A 24,490-nucleotide genomic window follows, 5' to 3' on the forward strand; every position below is an offset into this window, starting at 1 on the left:
CTTTATTTATTTTACATTTTATTTATTTATTTTTACACTCATCTCAAAAAATTTGAGCTTACGTCAATTGCTTTACCTCAAATTATCTAACACACTATTACCAAGAATATTTGTATTTTAATTAGGGCGTTATTTCAAAAAAGAGTGCTATCACTTTGTTACCAAAATAATGCTAGTAGTTCGGTTTTTATATCTGCAGCATTTTTTGCAAGCTTACATGGTCCCCGTATAATGTCCTATTAGCACAAATTGTTTGACAACATTGTTATGATATCTTTCCGGCATTCATGACTTCGAACAACATCGCGAGAATATTGTACAATATGTTGTGCTAATAGGGTCAGGGTGTGCTTGGGCTTTTCATTTTGTAGAATTGTTCCACATCTGAAGTATCAGACTTTTAAAAGTGGACTTGTTGCTATAATTCTTAGTTGACACCTGAAGAGTTAGAATGTGTACAGAAATCTCAGAAATGAACTATTACTTGATATTATGAGAAGATTCTCTTTGAATTTTTAATTAATCTACAATTTAAAATAAACTATCACAATAATTATTTGCTCCTTATCTGTCTTCCTTGTGAATTATCAAAAAGATTCTCCGGAAGAAGATTTGAATTTTTTTTTTTTTTTTTTTTTTTTGGATTCTAGTATTTTCATGGCTATATGATTAATTTTTTTAATTACTTTGCAAACTGTATAGCTGAAATTCAGTAGCGTTTGCAGTTATTCCTCTAAATTTATAAATTATATAGATATAATTGAATTTAATAACATTTGATGATTTCCTAAACCGCCAAAATTAATGGAATTAGTAAAAACGTTTATAAGAATTTGATAAGAATCCTCTAAAGTATACCTTTTCTCCCATTTTATTACTTTTACACATTTGATTTGCCTTGTATTTATGTAAGTTAAATAGTTTCACTTTCGTTTGTTTCCAAATTTGTGCGATTCCAAGATTATATTTTAATTAAAGCAAAAGAAAAATCTTTATGTTGTAGGAACTACGGAATAATATATAATATAAAAAATAGAGGTCTATGACTCTTTTGAAAATTTAGATTTTAATTCCATCGAAGCATTGGCATATTCTATCTTTCAAATCTTTTTCTCGAATCGCATCTATGCTTTATTTAAGTGCCACAAAGTAATTTCAATGCGAATGCAACGAAGAAGAATCAAAACGAAAAACTACCTATTTCCTTTTATGAGATGAAGGTGGCACGTTTGGCAACGGTTCGCAAACTAGAATGAAATTCAGTTCTGGTTTCGCGCATTTCATCTCAACTTCACTCCCTTTTGTCAATTTTCATGTTATGGAAATGGGAATGCGTTGAGAACGCCACTACTGCTTCTTTAATTTCTCTGTTTTAAATAATTTCATTTCTTGAACTTTCAATGCATGTAAAAATAGAAACGTGACGATAGTATGATTCATTAAACTTTTGCAGTCATGTGAAGGAATTTGTAGGAGCCGGACGGTCAAAGGAAGCCTTTTGCGTTTCCGATTTTGACAAATAAGGTATTTTTACATCTTCACCTTAATTAACATTAACCTTTTTAAAATTGCATTTCTGATCATATTGAATTATTATTTTTTATATTTGCGATTGTTTTTATTACGTGCTTGTTTGTTATAAAAGTTAATTTCTAACTAATCCGATGTTTTAATTGATATAAGTTGAAAAGAGAGTTTTGCATTTTTTGATTTTCTTTTTTGTTTGTAAATTCGTATAAATATTTGATATAAGAATGTCTTTGTGACTTTTTGCATTTTGGTATATGCGAAATGCCGGTTGGCTAGATTTAATTTGTTTTGCTTGTTTGTTTTATTGTATGTCGGCGAATTTATTGCATCCTTGATTGTTTATTTACAATGATGCATGATTATTTAAATTTTATTATTGAGTTTTCTACATTTTAAAGTTTTTTTACTCTATACCAATGTTAAAGAGGACCCTAGGTAAGTTCTGATTATCTTTTATTTCCTTTCATAAGCAAAATTCTTAAATTTATATTTAAAAAATACTTTCCATTATGTTTTCTGAAAGTTAATTATAAATATTATTTTTTTTTTAATTCCTCAGTTGTCAGAGTACTGTTTTTTTACTCTTTTTTTTGTTTACTTCTTTTAAATTTCTTTCAAACTGCATTGTAGTTTTTAAATAAATTTGTTCATAAATTATCACAGTATAACAAGCAAATTCATCTAGATGTGCAAGACAGAAAATTACTACTTTAAAAATACAAATCTCTAAGTTAATGTCATTACAATAAATGGTAAAAGTAATAAATGGCTTGATTGTTTATGTTATTGATTAAATAATTATAAAGGTGAATTATTTAATAAATTTTTAGTTTTTGATTATATTGTAAATAAATATTTTTATTTGTAATAATTATAGTGTAATTTTTTTTAATAACAATGTTTTATAAACTATTATTTATCTATTTATACACATAAATTTTTGTTGACTCTGGACTGTTAACCATTGTATACCTTAATGTTTATTTACTCTGCCAGTTAAAAGTTTCTAATTAAAAATGCATTAGAACATAGTGTAAATTCTGTAATTTACATTTTTTTCTTTAGGCCCTTGAAATTTCTATTATTGTAATGTCCATATATCTTCAATAATCTGAAATTATTTTGATTGATTTTAAATCAGAATTAAACATTTCTTAACTGATTTTATAAATTAATATCAATTTATGTCCTTCTGTACTTCATTTTTAATTTTACATGTATCCTTATTTAATCAAAAGAGAAATTTTAAAAAAATTCTAAACTTTATAAACAGCTTTAATATATGACGTTAAATGTTTTATTTATTTTGAACTTTTGTTGTATAGTTGTTGCATTCAATTTTATGTTTTGTTTTTAAATGTTTTATGCAATTTCATATAATTATGTAAGCAGTACTAAAATAGTAATTGCATTTATAATACCCAAATAAATGGTATTTTAAAATTATGATTACATTTTAATTATTAGAATTCTATTTATTTATTAAATATTAAAAGTCAATCTTTACTGACACGACTGACTAAAAATTTTCTTTTGGCATTTTAAGGTCCATTTTTTTCTTAATTCGATCATTTGGATAAGTGAAATTGCTGTCCAATTTGCAATGAATTAGTCAATTTTCATTCTATTGCTTGTTCTTTGTGAGGACTTCATTGAGCATAAGTTATCAGAGAAGTATATTGGAAACAAAAAATTAAAAAAATAAATTAATCTAAAAAATATTCTTTTTAAAGGAATTCTATATTAGTGATCAAGTGCATGAAGTCAAATCCAATCAGAAATCCAAAAGAAAGAAAAAAAATATTGTTTGTACATTTTTTTATTTGAAATAAAGCTCTATAATCATACATCTTTTTTATGTTCTTAGTGCTGTTTATTTTGTAAAAAGTTGTTACAAAATCTAGCAAGTTGCGATATTAAATTTAATGTCCTGGTGTAATGCAATTCATTAAAAAAAAAAATGCACATATTTATAGTTATCTTTCAGCTGCATGGAATGTTATTAGTACCTTTCTCTTTCTGTTGTGCTGTCAAAGGTTTGCTGGATAGTTGTAATATTCATTAACTTTTTTATGGGGGGGGGTAATATTTTTCATTATATATTTTGTATTTATAAAATTAGATACTTTTATAAAAGATTGACTTTTTTAAAGTAGGCTGATTTGAAATTAGAATTATGTTTTAAAATCACATTTAGCTGTTATTTTCAATTTTAAAAAAATTATTAAAGTTTTTAAGATTAGTTATATATTTGAATTCACTATCCAGAGCTATGAATATATGAAAATAGTTAAGCACATTTTTCAAAGTTGTGAAATCTGTAATTAGCACTCTTAATTAAATAATAAGAATATGCATTTTTTAAACTTTAGCTAATTATTTTATAAAGCATTTATATAAGTATTATAAATGCTCATTATATGAAAGTTGCAGATTCAAAAATAAACTAAAGTTTTAAAATTGTTGGTTCTTCAGACATTAGGCATTCACTGTGCCATTATAGTTAATAATTTGAAAATTATATTTTATTTTTAATCTTTTTTCTATAACTGTTTTGAAACATGAATTCATTACATTTCAAGCATAATGAGAACATAGATAAATTAAAAACAATAATCATGAGTCACAATATATATATAATTCATTGTTGTATCTGATTACTTCTGATATTGTTCCTATTCTGCTTTTTCAATTTTAGAATATTTTCTTTTTTTACAGATTTCTTTCATTAAAAACATTGACTTTAAAACCTAAAAACATCTGTGATAAAAGAGATCCCATTAAATGTCTGCAGTATCCAACAGGTTAATATTATGACAATGAATTTGAGGCCAGAAATAAAAATTAAACCTCACAGTGCTTCTTTCTCAAACTTACAAATAAGCGAATCTTTTCAGCATTTCCGCTCTGTGAGTTACTTTGAAGCTGTGACCAATGCATCTCTTTCTGGATCTCATAAGTCATTTGAAACGCATTCTTACATGGATAAGTCTAAAGTAATGCGTATGCCATCTATCAGCACTCCTTGTACGCCAAAAAAGATTGAGATTGAAAAATATTCTACTTTACCTGTAACTGCAAATGGAGAATCCTCTTTTGCAGGAAAGAAAACTAGAAGTTCTAGTCTCTCCAGTTTCTTTCGTAAGTTCCGACCGAAGTTTCATCGCCACTGCTCCGATGGTAAGAATCCATGGATTGTGATAGAATTTGCTCCGCGTAATGATCCAGATGCTTCCTCAAACAGCGACAAAAGTGATAATTCAATTGAGTTGGCAGTAAAAAGCAAGGCACAGCATTTTACCTCATTGAAAGATTTGTCAGATAATCCAGGAAGTGACATATGTAACTGTGCTTTAAGCAACTCTAGAAGAGACAGTACACCAAAGTGCAATTTAAATTCTAGTAAAAGTTCGATAAATTTCGACAACTGTAACAAGTACAAGTCAGAAGGCTCAATTTTCTTTCGACTTTCACCTCGAAGAAGACTCGAAAACCTCAAACACATGTTGAAGAACTTTTCAAAGAGACGCAAGTTTCGAACATCAACCTCTTTGCACTCACTCAGTTCAAGATCTTGTGCATACAAAAGTGAATCTTGCTTAAAAGATTACAAAATAGCAAGTGGTGCTTTTTCTAGCTTTAGTCAGGTAGTAGATATTCTGCATGGGTGATTATCAGTAAGTTGCATGGTAGAATAGTCTTAATTTGGGTGTTGTATCCATCTCCTATTCATTCCCTTGTGAAACCCAAGCGTAGGTTATTAATTCAGTTTACAAATTTTGGACCATTTTGTTATTGTAGAACTTGTGTTTTCCCCCTGTGAAATGAATCCATATTAATTTTCGTTTGTTAATCGTGCTTAGAATACTATTTGAAAGTTTTGTGATAAGTATTGTTTGCTTGGTTTGCTTGATTTTTGTCATAATGGTGCATGGAAGATTGTTAATGTGAATTTTTTATATGAAATAAATATTTTTTTAACTTGTTTGTTGGTTTCTCGAATTTCATCATTTGAATGGAATTATAATTTTCTTTGGTTTTTAAAGCATGGATTGACTTGTTTTTGATGTCATCTTTGGTTGGAATAAATAGAAAAGTTATCATGAAGATATTTCCCCCTTCTTTACTCTTTTGTTTTGCATTTATTAATATATTTTTATATATCTTATGTCTTTTAAGATAAAATTGAGATTCTGTTATCCAAAGATATCTCCATAGATCACATTAAAATTGCCTATATTTAGAATTTCATTTGTGTGTATTTTTACACCTCTGAGATATACATGTTTTCATTGAATTTACAAGTACTCTATATCTGAAAAACAAATATAATATTGGAGGAATTTTAAACTTTCTTTAGTTAATTGGCACTTAAAATTATTTTGAAGTTTGTATCTATGGAATTTTTTTTCTCTTAAGCTTTTAATTGTTGATCAATAATCAATATATGAATGCAACTAGTATAAAAATACTTTGTCAGTTACAAATAAAAATCAATTCTGCTGAGTAAAAATAAAAGATTTTTAAGTATCTCTGCTATAAAAGTAATTAATTTGATAGTTTAAATAAAAAAAATTGTGTTTTGTTAAGGAAATATCTTTTTATTCCAAATTGAATATTAATATAAACTTTTTTTGTTGAAAGGTTGAACATGGAAGAGCTTCTTCACCAATATTTCATTTTTGCAAGCAAGCAAAAAAAGAGAATGTAGTAAGTTTTTTATTTTGTATTTTCTTACATTACTGTTTTCATTCTGTAGTCACTTATTTCATTTTAAAAAAATGGTGTTTTGACGTTCAAAAAAGTTAATAGGCTAATAATGAAATATGTGCATTTCCTATGTTTCATGATTATTATTTGTTTTGAAATAAATTTATCAGTGTTATAACAATTGACCAAAGCATAATGAAAAGATTGCTGCAATAACTTCTTTTAGGCTTAAATAACTGATTGAAATGCAAGAGAATTAAAGTAATATATAATATGTCTGTATAAAATATTCTTTATAAAGTGTTCTGTTTGTTTTGTTAATGGTTGTTACATTTTTTGTGCTAGTGCATATCTTGGTACAGACATAAACTAATATCAGAAGATGGAGGTAACAGCTAGAGTAGAGGTTTCAGACTTCATTTTGAAAGAATGTGGAAATATTTCCTTTCTACCTAAATTTGTTTTAATTGTAGAAAGAAACATTTACTTCTTTAACTTGTCTGAAAAATCTTTCAACATTTCTTTTTTTCTATGAATATTATTGGAGTTTGGAACAAGAAAAGTAATTCAGTATTGTAACAAATAATGCATGATAACAGGATAAACAAAATGATAACTGATATTTTAGACAGTTTAGCATCATAAGTTGTCTTGAAAGCAGTTTTCTTTTGTGAATAAATTTTTTGGGAGTGAGGACAATCAAACATAGATGAGATCAAACAGATGCAATAATTGATATTAATATTCCACTCCAAAGGTGTTAATGACTATATTTTAGCATTCTTTATTATATTTTTACTGAAATTTGTTTTGAGGATGCGTTTTTGTTGGGAAAAACATTTATTCACCTTAAAAGTAGAGTCATTTAATTGAAACTACAATGTAATGTATTTTCATTTGTTTAAATTTTACTTTCATAGTTTTTCATTAATATAATTTCTAATGTCTTTTAGGATTTTGCTTTTAATGTAATTCCCTTATTAATCAAGTAGAAGTACACTAAATTTTAGTATACTTAGATACTGCATTTGATTTTTTTTTAGTAACATATTTTCATTGGTTCTAAAAAGTAATAGTTTGAAATTGCATCTTTATTTTTATTTAGATGCTTTTCCTATGATAGATTAATACATTTTCTAAAGTAATTAAATTTTTAAAAATAGTTATTGAACTTTTTATATAGCTTATTAGCTTCTTCTTTTTTTTTTTTTTTTTTTTTTTTTTTGTCTGTCTGAAATAATTCAGAATTTGAACGAGTAAATTATACATTTTACTTCATTTTGGAATATTTATCTATATATTTTTCATGTAGCAGAGCTTGAGACATTCAGCCGATATAAGCTATCTTCTGAAATTACCAAACAGTAGAAGCTCAAATGCCAGTCTTTCATCTGTTCTAGAAGACAGGTAATAATTGATTTTGATAAAAATTATTTCATTAAATATTACATACCTCTGGTTTAAACTTTTCTATAAGCTTGGTTTATTTGTTTTGAAGTGTTTTTGTGTGCGTATGTGTTTTGAAGTATATTGTGTTTTTTTAAAAATTTTATTGTATTATTGATACTAAGGTCTCTTTCATTTTTCTTATTTGCATCAGTTTTAGTTAATAATGTATTCATAAAAAAAAAAAAAAATCTCTTAAGCCTCCCGAAATATTTTACTGATATGCTTTAATTTTAAGTGATATGCTTATGTTAGAACTTTAATTTTAGAAAAATTATTTTCCAGTATTGAAAAATTTTATGGTATCAATTACTATAATTATTTTGTGATCATAAAATTTATTTGCATTTCTCTGTATGAAGGTTGATCTATACTATCATGTTTTGTTATTAATAAATTTGTTGTTGAAAAATAGGCCGTATAAAAGTGATAAATCTTAGCAGCAATGAAGTGATTTTTTTTCTTCTCTTTTTCTCATCCTTCAAACATCGGATAGTTATTAAAAAGAATAAAATCCAATGAATATAGAAGAGTATGGAAAAGGACAGCTAAAGAAGGCGGATCATTTTTTTGATTGATTTGTAAAAAAAGTCAAAATAAGGTTAAGTGTGACCTTGCCCTCAATTGGAATTCTCTGCATCAGTGTATGTGTGGGCATACATCAGTTTAGGCAACCCCACACAATTTCATTGCACTCTCTCTTTCTCAGTGGGCGCATCTGACAGATGCTCCCGAGATGGCTGTGAGAGTGGAGATGCTTCATGTTAAAATCATAAACATACTCAGATTATTGTCACATAAGGATATTGTATCCACTTCTGCATATGATGTGAATGGTGACAGGTAAATATTCTTGGTAATAATTATCTAGACTTTTGTAAATTTTTTCATTTATGAAAAAAGTCCAACTTTAAAGTTCTTTTTATTAAACCACTTCCTAATGTCAAAGATAGAAAGGTAAATAAATAAGGAAGATCTCATTTCTTAATCTTCCTTTTATTGTTATGTTTTTTTAGATAAAATGATTTATTGATTTTTAATTTCTCATATTTGTTATAAAGTTAACTTTCTTTTGTTATATAGAATGTTTGCCTTTTAATCATTTCTTTAATATTCTCATGAGAAGCGTTTGCTTTTCTTTTTATTTAAAATTTTAGTATCTGATTATAGATATCTGTAGTTTAAAATTTTATACATTCATTATTAAAAATATTTAAGTACTAATAATTTCTTTAATAGTTTAATTTCTTACTCTGCACTATTCTAGTATCCTATTTCCAATATAAATAATCTTAGACATTGCTACAAATTCATAATTAAACAGTCCATATTGCTTTGGTTTTGTGTTGTATCTAAATAGTTAAAGCTGAATGTTTCTTTATTCTAATACTTGTATAATTTTGACAAGAGTATTTTGGAATATAATTGTCAACTCTTTTGCAACGTCCACACATATATAAAACTGATGAGATCTTAGTCATTAATAATTATTAAAAAGACAAGCTAAACTGATAGGCTGTGACAGTTTTGCTTGTTTATTTACAAATAATTTGTGTGTGCGCACATATCTTGGGTTTGTAACATCATTTTCTTATTTAATATGTAGAAAGTAATTTTGTTTAAAAAAAAAGTGCACTAAACTATAATTATATGCAGATTTTTTTGACTGAAATTTTCCTGTGAATTGCTTCCCCCGCCCCCAAGATAACTGTAAGAAATATTGTTTTCATAAAAATTTTGAAAATTTCCTGCTTTATTGTGTAATGCATTAATTATAATAATTTTGTATGGTATTAAAACTAAACTTCTCTGAACTGTTTAAAAATTTTATGCAAGTGCTTTTAAAAGGAAATATTTTAGAGAAAATCCATTATAAAATTTTTAAGATGTAATTGAACTTAAGATTTTTAACATCTTTCCTTTTAAATCTTATAACGATTAGAGGTTAGTATTCATGAATATTTGTCATCACATTTGGCAATTCCACCATTTCACTTGTTTACATTCATAATTTTTTTAATAGTAAATGGAGGGGGAGTGACCACTTGAAACAATTCTTTAAACTTAATGTCACAAGCTTTTTGCAGATGCATTGTACAAATTTTTTCTGCATACTTCAGCTTATATATTAATTGGATGAAGGCTACAACTAGGATAAAAAAAAATTTTTAATATGAAAAAACAAACAGAAAGTAACAACTGCACTATGTTTATACTATACTACTATTTTGTAACTTGTTGTGGGCAGTCTGTAGTCTCTATTTACATTCAAAAATATATTTGAACATTATTCAAAATCCAGAAAAAAGTAAATATCCTTTGCATTTTTTTAAACGGCTAATTTGGTTATATTACTTATCTTGTTATACTAAATTTAATTTTCTTAAATCTCTGCCTCTCGATTATTAATCTGATATAATAGGTTTTTAATATATCTTTCATTGAATACAGTAATGTCTGAACTTGCAATATCTGTATTGTTTGTTTATGACTATTTCTTCTTGATAAATAAATTAAAATGCTATGTACTTTACTATTAAATTTAGCATTTAATATGCTATTATTGTTTTCTACAACTTTTTCATGCTAAATTTTAAATCCTAAAAAGTTTATTTATCAGATAACTCATATATTTAGCTGAATTATTTGAATTGGTCAATTTTAAGGATTTAACCTTTTGACAAGATTACTATGTATTGTTATATTTCATATGTAAAATTAATGGTAAAAGAAAAACAGAACTATAAAAATTGATTTTTTCTAATAATGATAATATTCGTAATAACACATTATTGTAAACTGTTTTCTTTATAAGCTTGTATCTCTACTTTCCTGTATAATTGCCAATAAGCAAATGAAAAATGCTGATAACAAAAATTTGGATAGCTGTTTTCTTGCTTTATTCATTCTTGTATGCTTCTTTTAATAACTAACAATTAACATTGCTATCACTAACGTTTATTCCAGCTCTGCTCAGAAACGAGTCCAGCCACCTAACACTTTAAGCTTGTCCAACAAGGCATTCCATGACCAGCAGATGCTCAAAATCTATAGAAAGATGGCATCCGTTGAATCCATTGGGGCATGCTCTTTAGATTTTGAAGCAAGTGCCACTGATAACTTCAATGCCAAAGACCTCACTGCTTCCGAATGTACATTGCATAGCAATGGTATTACGTCCGTCCATGAAAATTCGAGAAATGGCGATGCATTACATGAAGATATATCATCATTAGAAAAGAGGTCTTTAGACAATATATTTTCATAACAGTTTTTGTTTTTTAATATGTCTATTTAAACCTTGCTGCTATAATTCTACGAGTAAAAAAATTTTTGATTTTTAAGTGAAATCTAATTTTTATGATTCATTTTTATTAAATTATTTTTTTTTATTCTCAAAATTGGAATTTTATCCAATATATTCCAGCAATTAATCAGAATATTTTCTGTTCTTCATCACATTAAAAGTATTATTGCATGAAATGAAAAAAAATGTAACATTATGATTAAATATTTTTTTAAATTTTTCACTGAAAATTTTGAAGGTTATGATTATTTCTTATAGTAAAAATTTTAATGACCTCTAGTTTTATATTTAAATAATGCATGAGTTTTTGTTGTTTGTTATTTTAATTTTTGATATAAATTTGAGTCTGGTTTATCTAGTGCAGGGGAGTCTTGGTTATCTCTTCTGTATCAACCAAGACATTTTCAGAAGAATTAAAGATGAGCATAAAGGAAAAATAAATCACTGCAACTTTTATTGACATTGATATGACAAAAACAATATTATTTTAAAATATTTTATAATATTCATTATATATAGTGTAATTTGGTACATTTTATTATATTTTGTGCAATAAATATAGCTTTTTATTATTAAAATCCAAAATTGACATTTTATTGAATTTCTATTTATTCAGTAATTTTGTGGTGATATCTGCTGGTTTACTGAGAACCTTCTGTTATAATTAGATGTATTTTACTGCAATTAACACATTAAAACCCTTTATATTTTTTTATAGGGACATATTTGACAAACCCCCTCTATCTAATGGTTTCAAACCTGGTGATAAGCAAGAATACACAGTTGCTGAAATCAAGCTTCCTTCTTATGTGAGCATTAGCTGTGCAATCAACGGTTACGCAAATTACGGCCGTTTTTGTCGCAGTCGAGATAACAGTCCAGCTCGCTCTTCTTTCAGAAAGTCAAGTCTTGAACCGAGCATGCTCGCCGACATGAATCGTAAAGAATCATATGAAAGTCACAGGTATTCTCGCAGCCAATCGGATTGCAATGGTACCATGCAAAGTGTGTTTACAGAATCAAAACGTGTCACTGTAAGCAAGCAAATTCAGATACCCTTGAAATCTAGTATTAAGTACACTACTGAAGTAACTCTAACCAATGGCCATACAGAGAGGACAGTATCTAGTAGTAGTGTTACCAAGGTTGTGACTAATGGACATTCAAATGACTCTCTTGTATTGGCAAAAGAAGTTGGAAGTGATGGGACTAAGTCATTGGTTCAGCAGAGAATTGAAAGTTTGTATGGAAAATCTGTTGGCGATGAAATTAAAGTGAGTGTCAAAAATTCTCATAAAAACAAAGATACTCATGTAAATGGTGTTGAAAATAGTATTACTTCATCAAGTCCAGTTCCTAATGGGAAAAACCATACAGGTTTGTTATTTTTAAATATCTTGCAATTTTTGATTTAAATATTGGAAATAAAAAATACAGTTAATGCCAAATTATAAAATTGACTGGCGATTGATCAATTAATTTCAGATATTAGTTTTAGCTTTAAATATATTTTAATGCCAGGAATCTTTGTTTTGACACCAATGGTATTTACATTTTGAAAGTCATGCATCACGGTACTTATATTTTTAGCAATATACAGTGATGCCTTTTTCAACTACTTAGAAATGATGGACATTTCCATTGCTTTCCAAGTTTTAAAAACCCTTGATATTTATTATGTTTTGATATGGGAATTTTTTTCATCCTCCTTTTAACTGTGTTTATTTCTAATCTTCATTTCAAATCAAGTATTCATTATTATATATATATTTTACCGTCTGATATTTGACATGTGATAACTGTATTTTTATCTAAATTGTAGAAGGGAAGGGGAGGGAAATATAATATTGTATATATATTTATTTACGGCTATTAATTTTTTAGGTTTTGAAAGATTTCTAAATTTTACTAGAAGTGCCATTATTTAACACATTGAATGACCCCAAATCAAAAATTCATTTGAATATAATTGCAGCTTAAAGTGATTCATAATTCAATTCAGTAATGTTTAAGTATTGTTCTTGGAAAATATTTTCATTTGTTTGAAATCTTAATTTCAACTATAAAATTTTTGTACACATAAAAAGAAACTGAAATAATCATTGCATATTTTATACAGCAAGATTTCTTAAATCTGTATTTTTTTCCTTATCTTGTTTTTTCAGAAAAAAGTTTTGTGACTGTTTCCATCTGATGAGTTTAGCTTTGATCTAATTTTAGAAAAGAAATAAGAATTATTCCCTGATAGTTATAAAATAGTTTAGCAAATTACAAAGAAATGTTTTAAGCTCTTATGATTTTCCTAACTATATTGATTCTTCTTTACACTTACTGATATGGAAAAATTTTTATGAAATTTCTCTGTGAAAGTTTTTATGGCTCTTAAATAATTGCCCTTGTTATTCTCAATTTCAAAACCACTCCTGGATTTTTTTTTAAATGGATATAATAGATTGAAATTTTACAGTAATTTTTAGAATATTAATACTGTAAAATTTACTGATATGTTATAATAAAAAAAAAAAAACCAGATGGATGATGGATCTTTTAGACAGTTTCACACATTGAAATGCATAGACTTTAAGTAGTATAATTGCTACAGTTTTAGTGAATTAGCAATCTTGTAACCCTGCTTGCAATAAAATAATATGGCTTCAGAATTGATTATAAAAATCATGAATGAGAAATAGCTTTTATAATATTTAGAAAAAGTTTTATGATTATTTAATCAATAAATATGATTATATTATTCTATATCCACGCTGACATCTTAGAACAAATTGAAAGGACATAGCTGAAATCTTTTGATGTTATTTTCAAATTATTGAAAAAAAATTCAAAATTAATTTTCTGATATTTTGTAATATAACTAATATAAGTTTTACAAAGATTTTTAAAAAATGTGCCATATCCTATCATGTAAGATTGATATAAAGGCTAATCGCAAATGTTAATTTAATTAATTTATGTTACTTATAAATATTTCACAATGCAGAATCTGTATATATATATTTTTTTATAGTACTGCTTGTAAATATATATTTTCACCATTTTTACATTTGAAACTATATATACCAATGTTAATTTTCAATCCATTTTTGCTTGAAGCAATATACATTGCTTTTCTAAATTAATTCTAGGAAAAATAACTAAATAGACTCTGTTTTAAAAATATCATTAACTTGTTTGTACTACTGATGAATTTTCTTATAACCACCAACAAATTTAACTGTTATTATTTTGCACAAAAAAAAAAAAGTGTTACAAAAATTTCCTTTTTTAAGAAAGAATTGTAATGATTTCATTTGTAATTAGTCTAGGTTTTTAGAATAAATATCCTTTCAGAAAATGGGAATAAGTTGATTATAAGGACATTGGTGTCATTCAAAGTTTCTTAATTTTTTCCATATGCAACTGTCGCAATACCAACTAATAATCAAATAAAACATTAATGAATAATAGTTAGAATAAAATTCTTATGTATAATTATTAAGAAGTATGTTTTTATATTCAATATTATTATAAGAATACTTTCTTTTTTTATGATGTAATAGTTTCATTTTTTATCATTCTTGATAAAATTTGCTGATTATTTTATTTATCCCTGCTTTTGACATTGTATCACATGTTTTTAATTTGCATATTATAATAATCAAAATAGCAATAATAACATAGGGATTTTTATATTGTTAGGATCTGTCAGCCCTCCTGTCTTTAGGCATCTGAATGAGGATTTCCGCAAACAATTGCAAATGAACATTCCTAAAAAGTCAGATTCTGAAAAAATTTCTTCAAAACCAATTAAACTTCAAAATGGCTCAAGTAAAGATTTCATCCTCAAAAAGGATGAAGTTTTCTCGCCCATTCAAAATGGTATTGGGCATGATGAATGTAAGTATTTTTTTTTTTTTTTTGTAGTAAAATGAATTTAAAAAAATATATATTAGCATATTTTAGGAAGCCTTATATTTATATTAAGGAGCTTTATTGTTTCAAAAAATGCTTCTGCTTAGTTAGCACAACTTTATATTGACGTATTATTGTTTAAATTTCATATAGGCACTTATTTTTTCTTTTATTTCAGATAATTAGAAGTGTTGTATAAAAAACAGACCGTGAAATTAATTTTTTAATAGAAATAATGATTAAAAATCAATAAAACATTGTGTTTTATCAGTTCAATATATCTTTTAGTGTATTAAAAAAAAAAAGACTGCTGAAATTTCTGCATGCATTTTTTAAAAATTCATTCATTTTAATTCTGTTTATAATATTATTTTGTACCATTTTTTTTCAAGGTGTTAATAAGGTTAAAATGTTGGTCAAAATTCAATAGCTTACAATGACAGAGATTTCAACAAGTCAAAGATGATAATCATTTTCTCTTTGAATCATTATAATCATAATCATTCTTGTAACTTATGAAATGAAATCTAAATTTTTAAAAATTCTATGTTTACAATTAAATTGTTTGTTGGTTCTTTTGATTTTTATTTTACTGGTGTTTGCTTTGAAATACTTATTAAAAAGATTAATTTTAATTCTATGAGGAAACAAAGTGCTTTAAGTGCAAAAAAAGTAAAGATGAAAGTTAAGAGATTAATAAATAAAATGTACTATAAACTATGTTTTAATTTTTCTCATTTTAATGAATTTATTTCATTGCAGGTGATAGAATAAAATCAATGACACCTCCTCCAATTAAATCAAAATCTTCATTTGACAAAACCCCTCCGATAACTATTAATACCTCAGATGGAGAAGAAAAAGAGGGTTATAAATTCTTAAATCTAATAGACGTAGAAAAAGAAAAAATTCAAGCCCAAATAAAGCAATTGGAGGAAGAATTGGCCACAAATACAAGCTTGTCTGAAGAAATTTCTGGAAAGATACGAGCTGCATGTGGCAAGGCAAATCTTTTGATTACTCAGAAGTTTGAACAATTTAGGGGACTATGCTGGAAAAATATTGTAAGTAATTTATTATAAAAAAGTTTTTGTTTGTCTAATTTAAAACACATACACAAATCATATGTTGAAACTTAAATAATTACTGGAAAAATGATAAAAATTAATTCATAATTGAATTGACTTATCCTTTTCTTCTTTGATGTTAAATCATATTTGCAATGAGGATCATGTTTGAATTTTTATTTGTTATAGATTTTTTTTTTCTGATAATTAGTATGATGACAAAATAAAAGTATTTTCTTTGCACAAATAACTTATCTATTCAAAAATTATTAACATATACTCAACAATATTTGCCCTTAAAATTACAAAACCAATAAAGTTCAAAATCATCTTTTTTTTTGGGGGGGGGATTTTACAAACTGTTTTTCCCCAAGCCTATGTTATAATGAATTTTTTAAACAAATTAAAACTTAAGCACTGAGAAGTAGAAATATGATTAATTGAACAATAAAATAAATGTTTATATAAAGTGCTTGAGCTAATAAAAAAATTGTAGAATTATTATATAAAAGAAAATTAAATAACCTTAAGAATGCTGATGTTGATTCCAAAAATACTGAAATTCATATATCTATTGAAATGTGTCGTGTCTGATTTTTAGTTTAAATGAGACTGATTGATTAGTTGTGTTAGGTTTACTGGTCCATCACATTTGACCATATTTCGGTGATGCATCAAATGGTTAAAGTAAAATAGATTTTTAAAAGAACACATTGTTATTAAAATGTGAAAGAAAAGAGATCAAGATAAACCTTCATTATATATAACAATGACAATAAAATTTGATTTTAGCATTTTAAATTATAAGATTAAATTTTTAAACTGATTGATGATGAAATGACCACATACTGAGATCAAAATGCTCATTAGTCATATTATTAATCTATATCTGAATGAAACTTTTCTCATCAAAAACAATACGGTTACTGGTTGTTTGTCTTGTAGATTTTTTTTTTTTTTTTTTGTCATTTTTGTACAACAGTTTAACATATCTATTTCTCTTGGTTGTGCAGGGATGAAATATATATATATATATTAATAAGAAATATTTCATTAATTTTTGCTTTTTAATATATTCCTGGAAAAAATTGATTTTTTTTTTCTCCAATATTTAGGAGGAAAATCCTAGTGTGCCTTTTTATACAACTGCTTCTGATCTTGCTGGATTTTGGGATTTAGTGATGCTTCAAGTTGATGACATCAACAGCACTTTCAAAGAAATTGAAGCCATGAGACAAAATGGCTGGAAGGAAGTTATTTCTGAGAAGGTAATTTCTTGCTTGAATCTTTCAATTTTTATGCTACCCCCAAAAATATTTGATCTTTGAAACTTAAATTTTTCAATACTCAAATAAAGCTATTTTATCTTGCTTTTTTTTTTCATATAAATATGAAATTGCTTGCTATCTGGTAATTGTAGTGATTTTTTCTAGATTATTTGATTTTATTTGTAATTGCTGAAACTTTTTTTTTTTTTTTTTTCATTTTTATTCTCTTCTTCCAGTCATAAAAAGATTTGAAAACTTAAGTGTGTACCAATTTTTAAAAATATTTTTTGTGTGTGTGTCTGATTATGCTTATGCAAGTGTAATATTACCATTTTTTTTTTTTTTTTCTTTGTCAGTATGATTTCTGAATCCCCATATCTAAGGATTGTATTCATGAATCATTTTTCCAACTTTATATATAAAGTAGAATCTTTGTTTATAATTTATTTAAAATCATTTGTTGCTTGGTACAATTTTCAATCTGAACTATTTTTTTTTTTTTTTTTTTTCCCCTTCTTCCCTATTATTTTCTAAAGTATTTTCCCCAGCAAATTGAATTTTTTGTAAAGTGATAGAGATTAACCCCTTATTGTTCTCATCCAAGTTTGTCTTAAGTTATATTTATAATTAAATTAAACAAATATTTAGAGTAATTAAAATTATTTAAAAAATTTTGTTATTTTTGAACTTAAATATATACTGCTGGAGCAGGGTATTTTCTTGTATTTTCATTTTTTTTTCAGTTTCTGGTCTTATTTTACTGCCATAATAAAGATTTCACTTCTTAAAATAGGTTGCAAAATTGTTTTATAAATACCTTTTTATAAATGATTCACTATGCATTATTAAATTTTTCATTTGTCACATAAATCATTTTAATTATTTTCTGATTTTTTTTTTTTAATTTTAAAACTATCTATCACAATATGTTTTGAATCAGTATAATTGAATTTTGAAACAGTGAAAACTTTATTTTAATCAATCCTAAATAAATGTTTGATTATAAACTGTTACTTTTGCGAATTTCTTTTCTTTTTTCCAATCCATGACAATGATTGATATTGTAATTTATCTTAACTAATCTTTTTTTTTTTAAATCTCAAAACTATCCCTCACAATATGTTTTGAATAGTATAATTGAATTTTGCAGCAGTGAAAACTTTATTTTAATCAATCCTAAAATCCCTCCAATATTGACAAAGGTTTATCTGGATGCATTTCTCTTATACCTTGGCTCATGGTTAATTCTTTGTGTTTGCAGAAAAATTGTGTATCAAAAAATTGTACTACTTATTAACGAATAAATTTGAAATTCTCTGTGAAAAGATTTTTTAGCATTTATTTTATGCTATGTTTTATAAAATTAGTCCTGTTTTCTTGATATATTCTGCGAATGAATTCATTGAACTCGTGACCAAGTAAATTGTTTGCAACCTAATTTATAAATGATTATTCAATAATGATCAATTGTATCATCTTTGGTTAATGATTTGTTAAATTTTCTTAGATAAGAGGTTAACTAACACATACAGTTTTCTTTATCTTTGATATAATGGTATTATATTCAAGATAAAAGTACTGGTTTTTAATCCAAATTTTTCTATATGTTCTCTTAAACACTAGACTGTTAGACAAAAGTCTAATATACAATTCAAATATTGTCGGTTATTCAACTTTTGTTCCTTGAAAATGAAATATGAGAATTACAATTTTTTAAAATTGTTTTTGTTAATTAAATACATTTGTAACTCATGTGCCTACTGAACATAATTATATAAGTTTATAAGGCTTTTATTTTGCTGAAAAGAATAAATATTGTAGAATGCTTTCAATTAAAAAAAAATACTGTCAATAAATTAGTTATGGAATGTATTGTTTATTTTCCATAACTGTTGATTGTATTTTTAAGTGAGATTTTTTTTTAAATTTTATTATAATTCAAAGTTCTGTATATTGATTGTTAATTAAAATTACTTATTTATTGATATTATATTTTGATAATTCTGAAAACAATTTTAGTATAATGATTATAGAAAATTACTGTCACTTTATTAAAAATACTTCTAATTTATTAAAACTATTGCACAGTAAAAATAAGTCAGCTTATTTTAAAATAATTTAATTTTTTTATACTTCTTTTTAGATCCATATTTTCTTTGTTTACACATTCGAATAAATTGAATTTTTTTTTGTATTGTAATCTAGTAAATTTGAAATTAGCCAATACCATTTTGTTGATGTTTATTGTTCAGTTATCTAAGTACATGTCTTTTTTAAAAAATCTAATCAGCTAAATTTTGTTTTTAGCCTGCGATTCAACCTGCTAAAGCTCGTCATTCCAAAGTGAATGCCGTTTCTAAATCCAACCCCACCACTCCCAAGCGTTCTGCCAAATCTTCAGAATTAATGAAAGCACGAGAAGAAGCTCGCAAACAGCTCCTAGCTGCAAAAAAGAAAGGAAGACAACAAACTTCTGATGAAAATGATATCGCCATCTTTACTCCTGCCACATCTAGTTAACAGCCTGGATAAATGTGTTTTGTGAGAGTTCCAAGACTCAGGGGAATCCAATGCTCACTTTATTAACATTTTCTGACTAATATTTATATTATAAATATTGGCATTGTATAATTAATTTTTCCATATTTTGGCAGTTTGATTCTAAATATCAATGTTGGAAAATAGATGGGGGTGGGGGAGAATTCTTTCTATGGTATTCTTAAGATGGAAAAAATACTCATTATGTTAAAGTAATAGAAAACTAGTCATTCGTTGGAGGAAGCTGGGTGGAGATATGAATCCTTTGCCTCTGCCACTTACCCCAAAATTGTAAACAATTTAAATTATTTTTACAATATTGGATAATTAGAACAATTAGCTTGACTTAATCATAATAAGTATTTCTCGGGAATTTTCCCCTCTCCCCACTCAATTGGAACTACAAAGTAGTCTTTTGATAAAGGCTTTAAAACTAAATATAAGCATGTTGACAAATGAATATACTTTTCTTAATATTTGGAAACTAAAGTGATTAGATATATCTGGTTTTACTTATAAATAAGTAGTTCCTATTAAAATATATAAAAGTAGATTAACTAGATATAATGTTTGAAAATGTTAGTTTCTGAAGACATATTCTTTTTCGACTTCTATTGCAGCTAGTGTATATTTACCATAATTTGGTGAGAAAGGAAAATTGAGGTCTTTGGTTGTAATGAGGATTGGGGCAGGGGCTTATTTTAATGCACATGTGAATTATTAAATGTTTAGAAATTTGTTTTTTGAGAAATAATAAATTGATCAGTCTTTTGATTTCTAAAATAACATTAGGCTTCAGAAATATTCTTTTTTCTATAATGCATCCTAATTAAAGTGACTACAAATGCAAGTCTGACTGAACCCTGGAATTTTATAATCATTTGTCTAGGTTGACCTCTCCTTCACTCTGGTATTTTTTTATTTTCAAATTACAATTCCAAAATAAGATTTGTAGTTATTAAAAGCAGACAACACTACCAACACAGCCTTTATCAACATTCAATTTTCTGACTGGCATTTGCTACTAAACCTATGATAGTTACAGGTTCGATTCAGCCAAAGGTCTTTGAATGCATAGAAAGCTGTTGTATGCTAAATTTGATGTTGAAGATCAAATGCCCTCCTTTTGGAATGACATGAAAGTTTAGCAAAAGAGTATTGTTCTCATTTTCTGACTACAATTCAATATTATGAAATTCATCCCGTTAGCCTTTGTGATTAAAAACTTATTTAAAATAGAGTGTTAAAATATAATAATTGTATCTGTGAGAGATCTGAATGATCAAATTGTGGTATTTACATGCAACATTATAATGGGCCAAATTAGCTGTAAACATTGTGGATGTGCATATCTAAATAGAAATTTTAGGGATAGTGCCAAGATTTTTTTATCTATTGAGAATATAGCTCTCTCTTTATAAATCATCGCTTTTCAATGACATTTACTCGGGAATTCTGTTATGATCAGTATATTTCTTTTATTTTAATCCTTCAGCTGCACGTATTGGATTCCCCCTTAGATTATTGTGTAATTTTTGGGTGATAGATTTGTTATCATTATATGTGTCAAAACACTTTTTTTTTAGTTTGTAATTAATTTTTTTTCCCTGATAAGATATTTGTTATTTTCTCCTTCACTTTGGAATGTATACTTTCACTGAAAACAATAATAATCATAAGCACTTCTCCTGTTTGTAAGTGATTGAACTGTTTTGTAAATATTATCATTGTTAACCCATGTACATTAGGTTCTATGGTAAACTCAATTTATTTCTCTAATACTTCCAGTAACAGCCATGATAATAGATTGTTTCAAAATATTTAAATTTGTGATTAATGTTTTTAAATTGTATATAGTGCGGCCTTTTTTTACTACGTGCAATCATTCTCAAAGGTATATAGCTTAATAAATCTCTAGAACCAATTATAATACATAGTTTTAGGACTATAATAATCGTAACTTGATTATTCAAGTATATAGTTCTATTCCAATAATTAATTTCCGAGAAACTAAATAGCTTTATAAGCTTAATAGTGGATTTAATGTTAACTATGCATAAGATCCTTTGTTTGGTTTTATTAGCTTTACACATGTTCAGTTCACATTTTGATATATCACAATTTAAATTGGCTTTTTAAGTGTAATGGTATTTTCCAAAAATGAAAAAATATATATACTCTTGCCAGTCATCAAATATTTTGTGCGATTTTTTTTATATTCAGAGCTTTACCTGTTGAAATCTGTAGTTTGAAGACTTGAGATTGATGCTTGCCTCATATATACTTTTGTAGGAAAGTTTTTATTATGCATGTTTGCTCTTTTCAAAAATATTAAATTGAAATTATTACCAAGTTTTGATATACTAAAATATGTTGTTTTATCTATTTATCCTATAAATCATAAACATATTTATTAAGAAATTTCTTCGTTTTTATTGGCATATGAAATTCTAAAGATTGCTAATTTGTCTTGTTGCTTTCATTCATAGTTTATTGTAAAATTGTTGTAGTTGGACTGAGCCATTTTATTTCTTTAATTTTAGTATATAAAATTTGCTATATTAAATTATTTAAATGGTCACAGTGATGTGGAGTTTTGTCATGTACGTTAATATATATTTATTATTAATTTAAAAATTTAATTTTAGCAAAATCAATATTATCAAACTATTTTGTATTTTCATTGTATCAGAATCGTTTGCAATTTAAAATGTAATAAATACATGAAAATACTAACAAAGTTTAATAGTTGAACTGAAATTTAAAAATGTATTTCCTTAAATGTTATTGAAATTGTAAAACTTCTTGGCGAAAGAATGCAAGTAAAATATTATCATTTGTAGGATTATTCATATAATATTTATTAATTGGAAATGGTACATGAAGGTTAAACTAGATCTTAATTTGATAAATATTTTTGTATCTCTTGTAAGTTATAAAAAATACAGCAGAAATCCAGAAATTGAAAGAAAATTAGATGTTGATTTTTAATTAAGTAAAAAGATTCTGTTCACTATAAAAAAAAAATGCTATAAACAAATATAAATAAAACTATGCAATCAGAAATTTTGAATTTCTAGTTATTCTCTTTCTATTGCTATCAAAGTTTTATTTTAAAAAAGATTCTTGCAATAATATGCAAATATTTTGTTCATTTTATGAAACACATTAGAATATTGTATTCTTAGTGTATACAGTTAATTGTTGAGAGTGCCAATTTTTTTAACTACATTTTTTAACTTTGAATATTATTGAAAATTTTTATGATTCCACTTTTCTCATTTCTGTATTTCATTCTTCAAACTTGTTTAACTATGCAAATACACTATTCATTTCACATGTATATTGAATGCCAACTGCTGTTTGTAGTTATCTTTCATGTGAATGAACATTCAAAAATTGCTGTAAGTACACTTTTTTTTTCTTCTTTTTTTTTTGAAAAATATGAAATAAAATTCAAATTGAAAATGTATTAATCATTTTATTATTATGCATCAATATTTTTTACTAGTCAAGTATTTTTGGATAAAAAATAAAATAGGACTTGGCTAATTTGATGTAACAATAAAAATTCATCTACTACTGAGTACGCCAGAGAAAACATGTTAAAATTATTTTCTTAATTAAAGGAATTCATTAATATTGTTTTTTAAAAATAAAAAGTCCTATAGACAGTACTTAAAAAACCACAATGGATACAAATTGGAGTGTTTAGTTTTGAAATTTTGAGCTATTTTTTTTAAGTAGAATTTTTATCTGCTATAGTAATTATATAGCAGTTAAGTTGTCCTGTAATGAAGACCCTATAAAAATTTTCATGGAGGACTAAGATAATATAAGAAAGTATTTTTTTTTAAATATAAATTTCGGTTTCCACTTCAAATTAACCAAAATACCACTAACAATCAAATTATTCCACTTTTGTCAGAAAATTCATTAGAAAAGTTGTAAATTATACAAACAGAATAAAACTCCAACTGTAAAAAAAGTATTTAATAAACATTTACTAAGAATATATTTTTAACACTTGTAAAGTTTGAAGCATCTTGCAATAGTAATTCCCTTCATAATGTATTAAAAACTATTAGCATTGCTTGCTTTTTAACTCTATAGTATCACTGAAATATTTTACAGCACTTAATGTTATATCATGCTCATTTCTACAATCACTGTCATAATCATGAAAAAAAATTATAGACAGTTCCATCTTTAACAGTTCTAAATGCTACTATTTTTTACTACAACCATTTTCTTTTTAGACTTCAATGAATGAGGCATTACGATGATAAAACGTAGTCACAGAAATTGCAATTGAAGTAAACATCATGCAAATATTTATCGAAGATTCCACAGAAAATTTTGTTGGTGAATTTAATTGTAAATACAAATAGAACAAAATATTTTTTTAATGAAATTCAAAACCAAAGAAAAATTCTTATTAAAATTTGAATAAAGTATATTCCATTATTATTGAATTGATTAAAATTTAATACTCGCTGATAGTTCCTATTTTATTTTGGATCATCTTGCAATTTATTTTAATTTTGCCACGCTTTGATATTGTTTTTTATGTTAGTTTTTCAGTGGCTAATCGGCATTGTGGAAGTTCTGAAAGAATTTATGCTGCAACTTTTTTTTTTGGAACATTTGCTTTATATTTATATTTTTACACAATTTTTATCATCTAAGTGAACCTGTGTAAGTATAAAATTCATTTG

At 25.9% G+C, this 24,490-nt stretch overlaps 1 protein-coding gene across 4 annotated transcripts; it reads left to right on the plus strand.

Annotated features, from left to right (window-relative positions):
* Nucleotides 1–1,271: 1,271 nt before the first annotated feature.
* LOC129987909 (uncharacterized) lies at nt 1,272–23,225 on the plus strand. Of its 4 annotated transcripts, none has more exons than XM_056095902.1 (10): nt 1,273–1,524; nt 4,249–5,177; nt 6,175–6,240; nt 7,556–7,647; nt 10,654–10,929; nt 11,712–12,370; nt 14,687–14,884; nt 15,662–15,963; nt 17,082–17,234; nt 19,542–23,223. In XM_056095902.1, the coding sequence occupies exons 2-10, from the start codon at nt 4,344–4,346 to the stop codon at nt 19,752–19,754; spliced, it is 2,793 nt and encodes a 930-aa protein (XP_055951877.1). In that variant the 5' UTR covers nt 1,273–1,524; nt 4,249–4,343; the 3' UTR covers nt 19,755–23,223. The 4 variants fall into 4 exon arrangements, with proteins under 4 accessions (XP_055951878.1, XP_055951879.1, XP_055951877.1 ...); XM_056095901.1 differs by having other exon boundaries at nt 7,553–7,647; nt 19,542–23,222; XM_056095903.1 differs by lacking the exon at nt 10,654–10,929 and having other exon boundaries at nt 1,272–1,524; nt 7,553–7,647; nt 19,542–23,225.
* Nucleotides 23,226–24,490: the final 1,265 nt, after the last annotated feature.

Source organism: Argiope bruennichi, chromosome 10 (assembly GCF_947563725.1).
Source record: "Argiope bruennichi chromosome 10, qqArgBrue1.1, whole genome shotgun sequence".
Classification (NCBI taxonomy): domain Eukaryota; kingdom Metazoa; phylum Arthropoda; class Arachnida; order Araneae; family Araneidae; genus Argiope; species Argiope bruennichi.

Coding starts and splice junctions, on each gene's coding strand:
- LOC129987909 (XM_056095901.1), top strand. CDS start 4,344: ATGACAATGAATTTGAGGCCAGAAATAAAAATTAAACCTCACAGTGCT. Junction 6,241..7,552: donor AAGCAAAAAAAGAGAATGTA/GTAAGTTTTTTA, acceptor TTTTTCATGTAG/CAGAGCTTGAGACATTCAGC. Junction 17,235..19,541: donor AGGAAGTTATTTCTGAGAAG/GTAATTTCTTGC, acceptor TTTTGTTTTTAG/CCTGCGATTCAACCTGCTAA.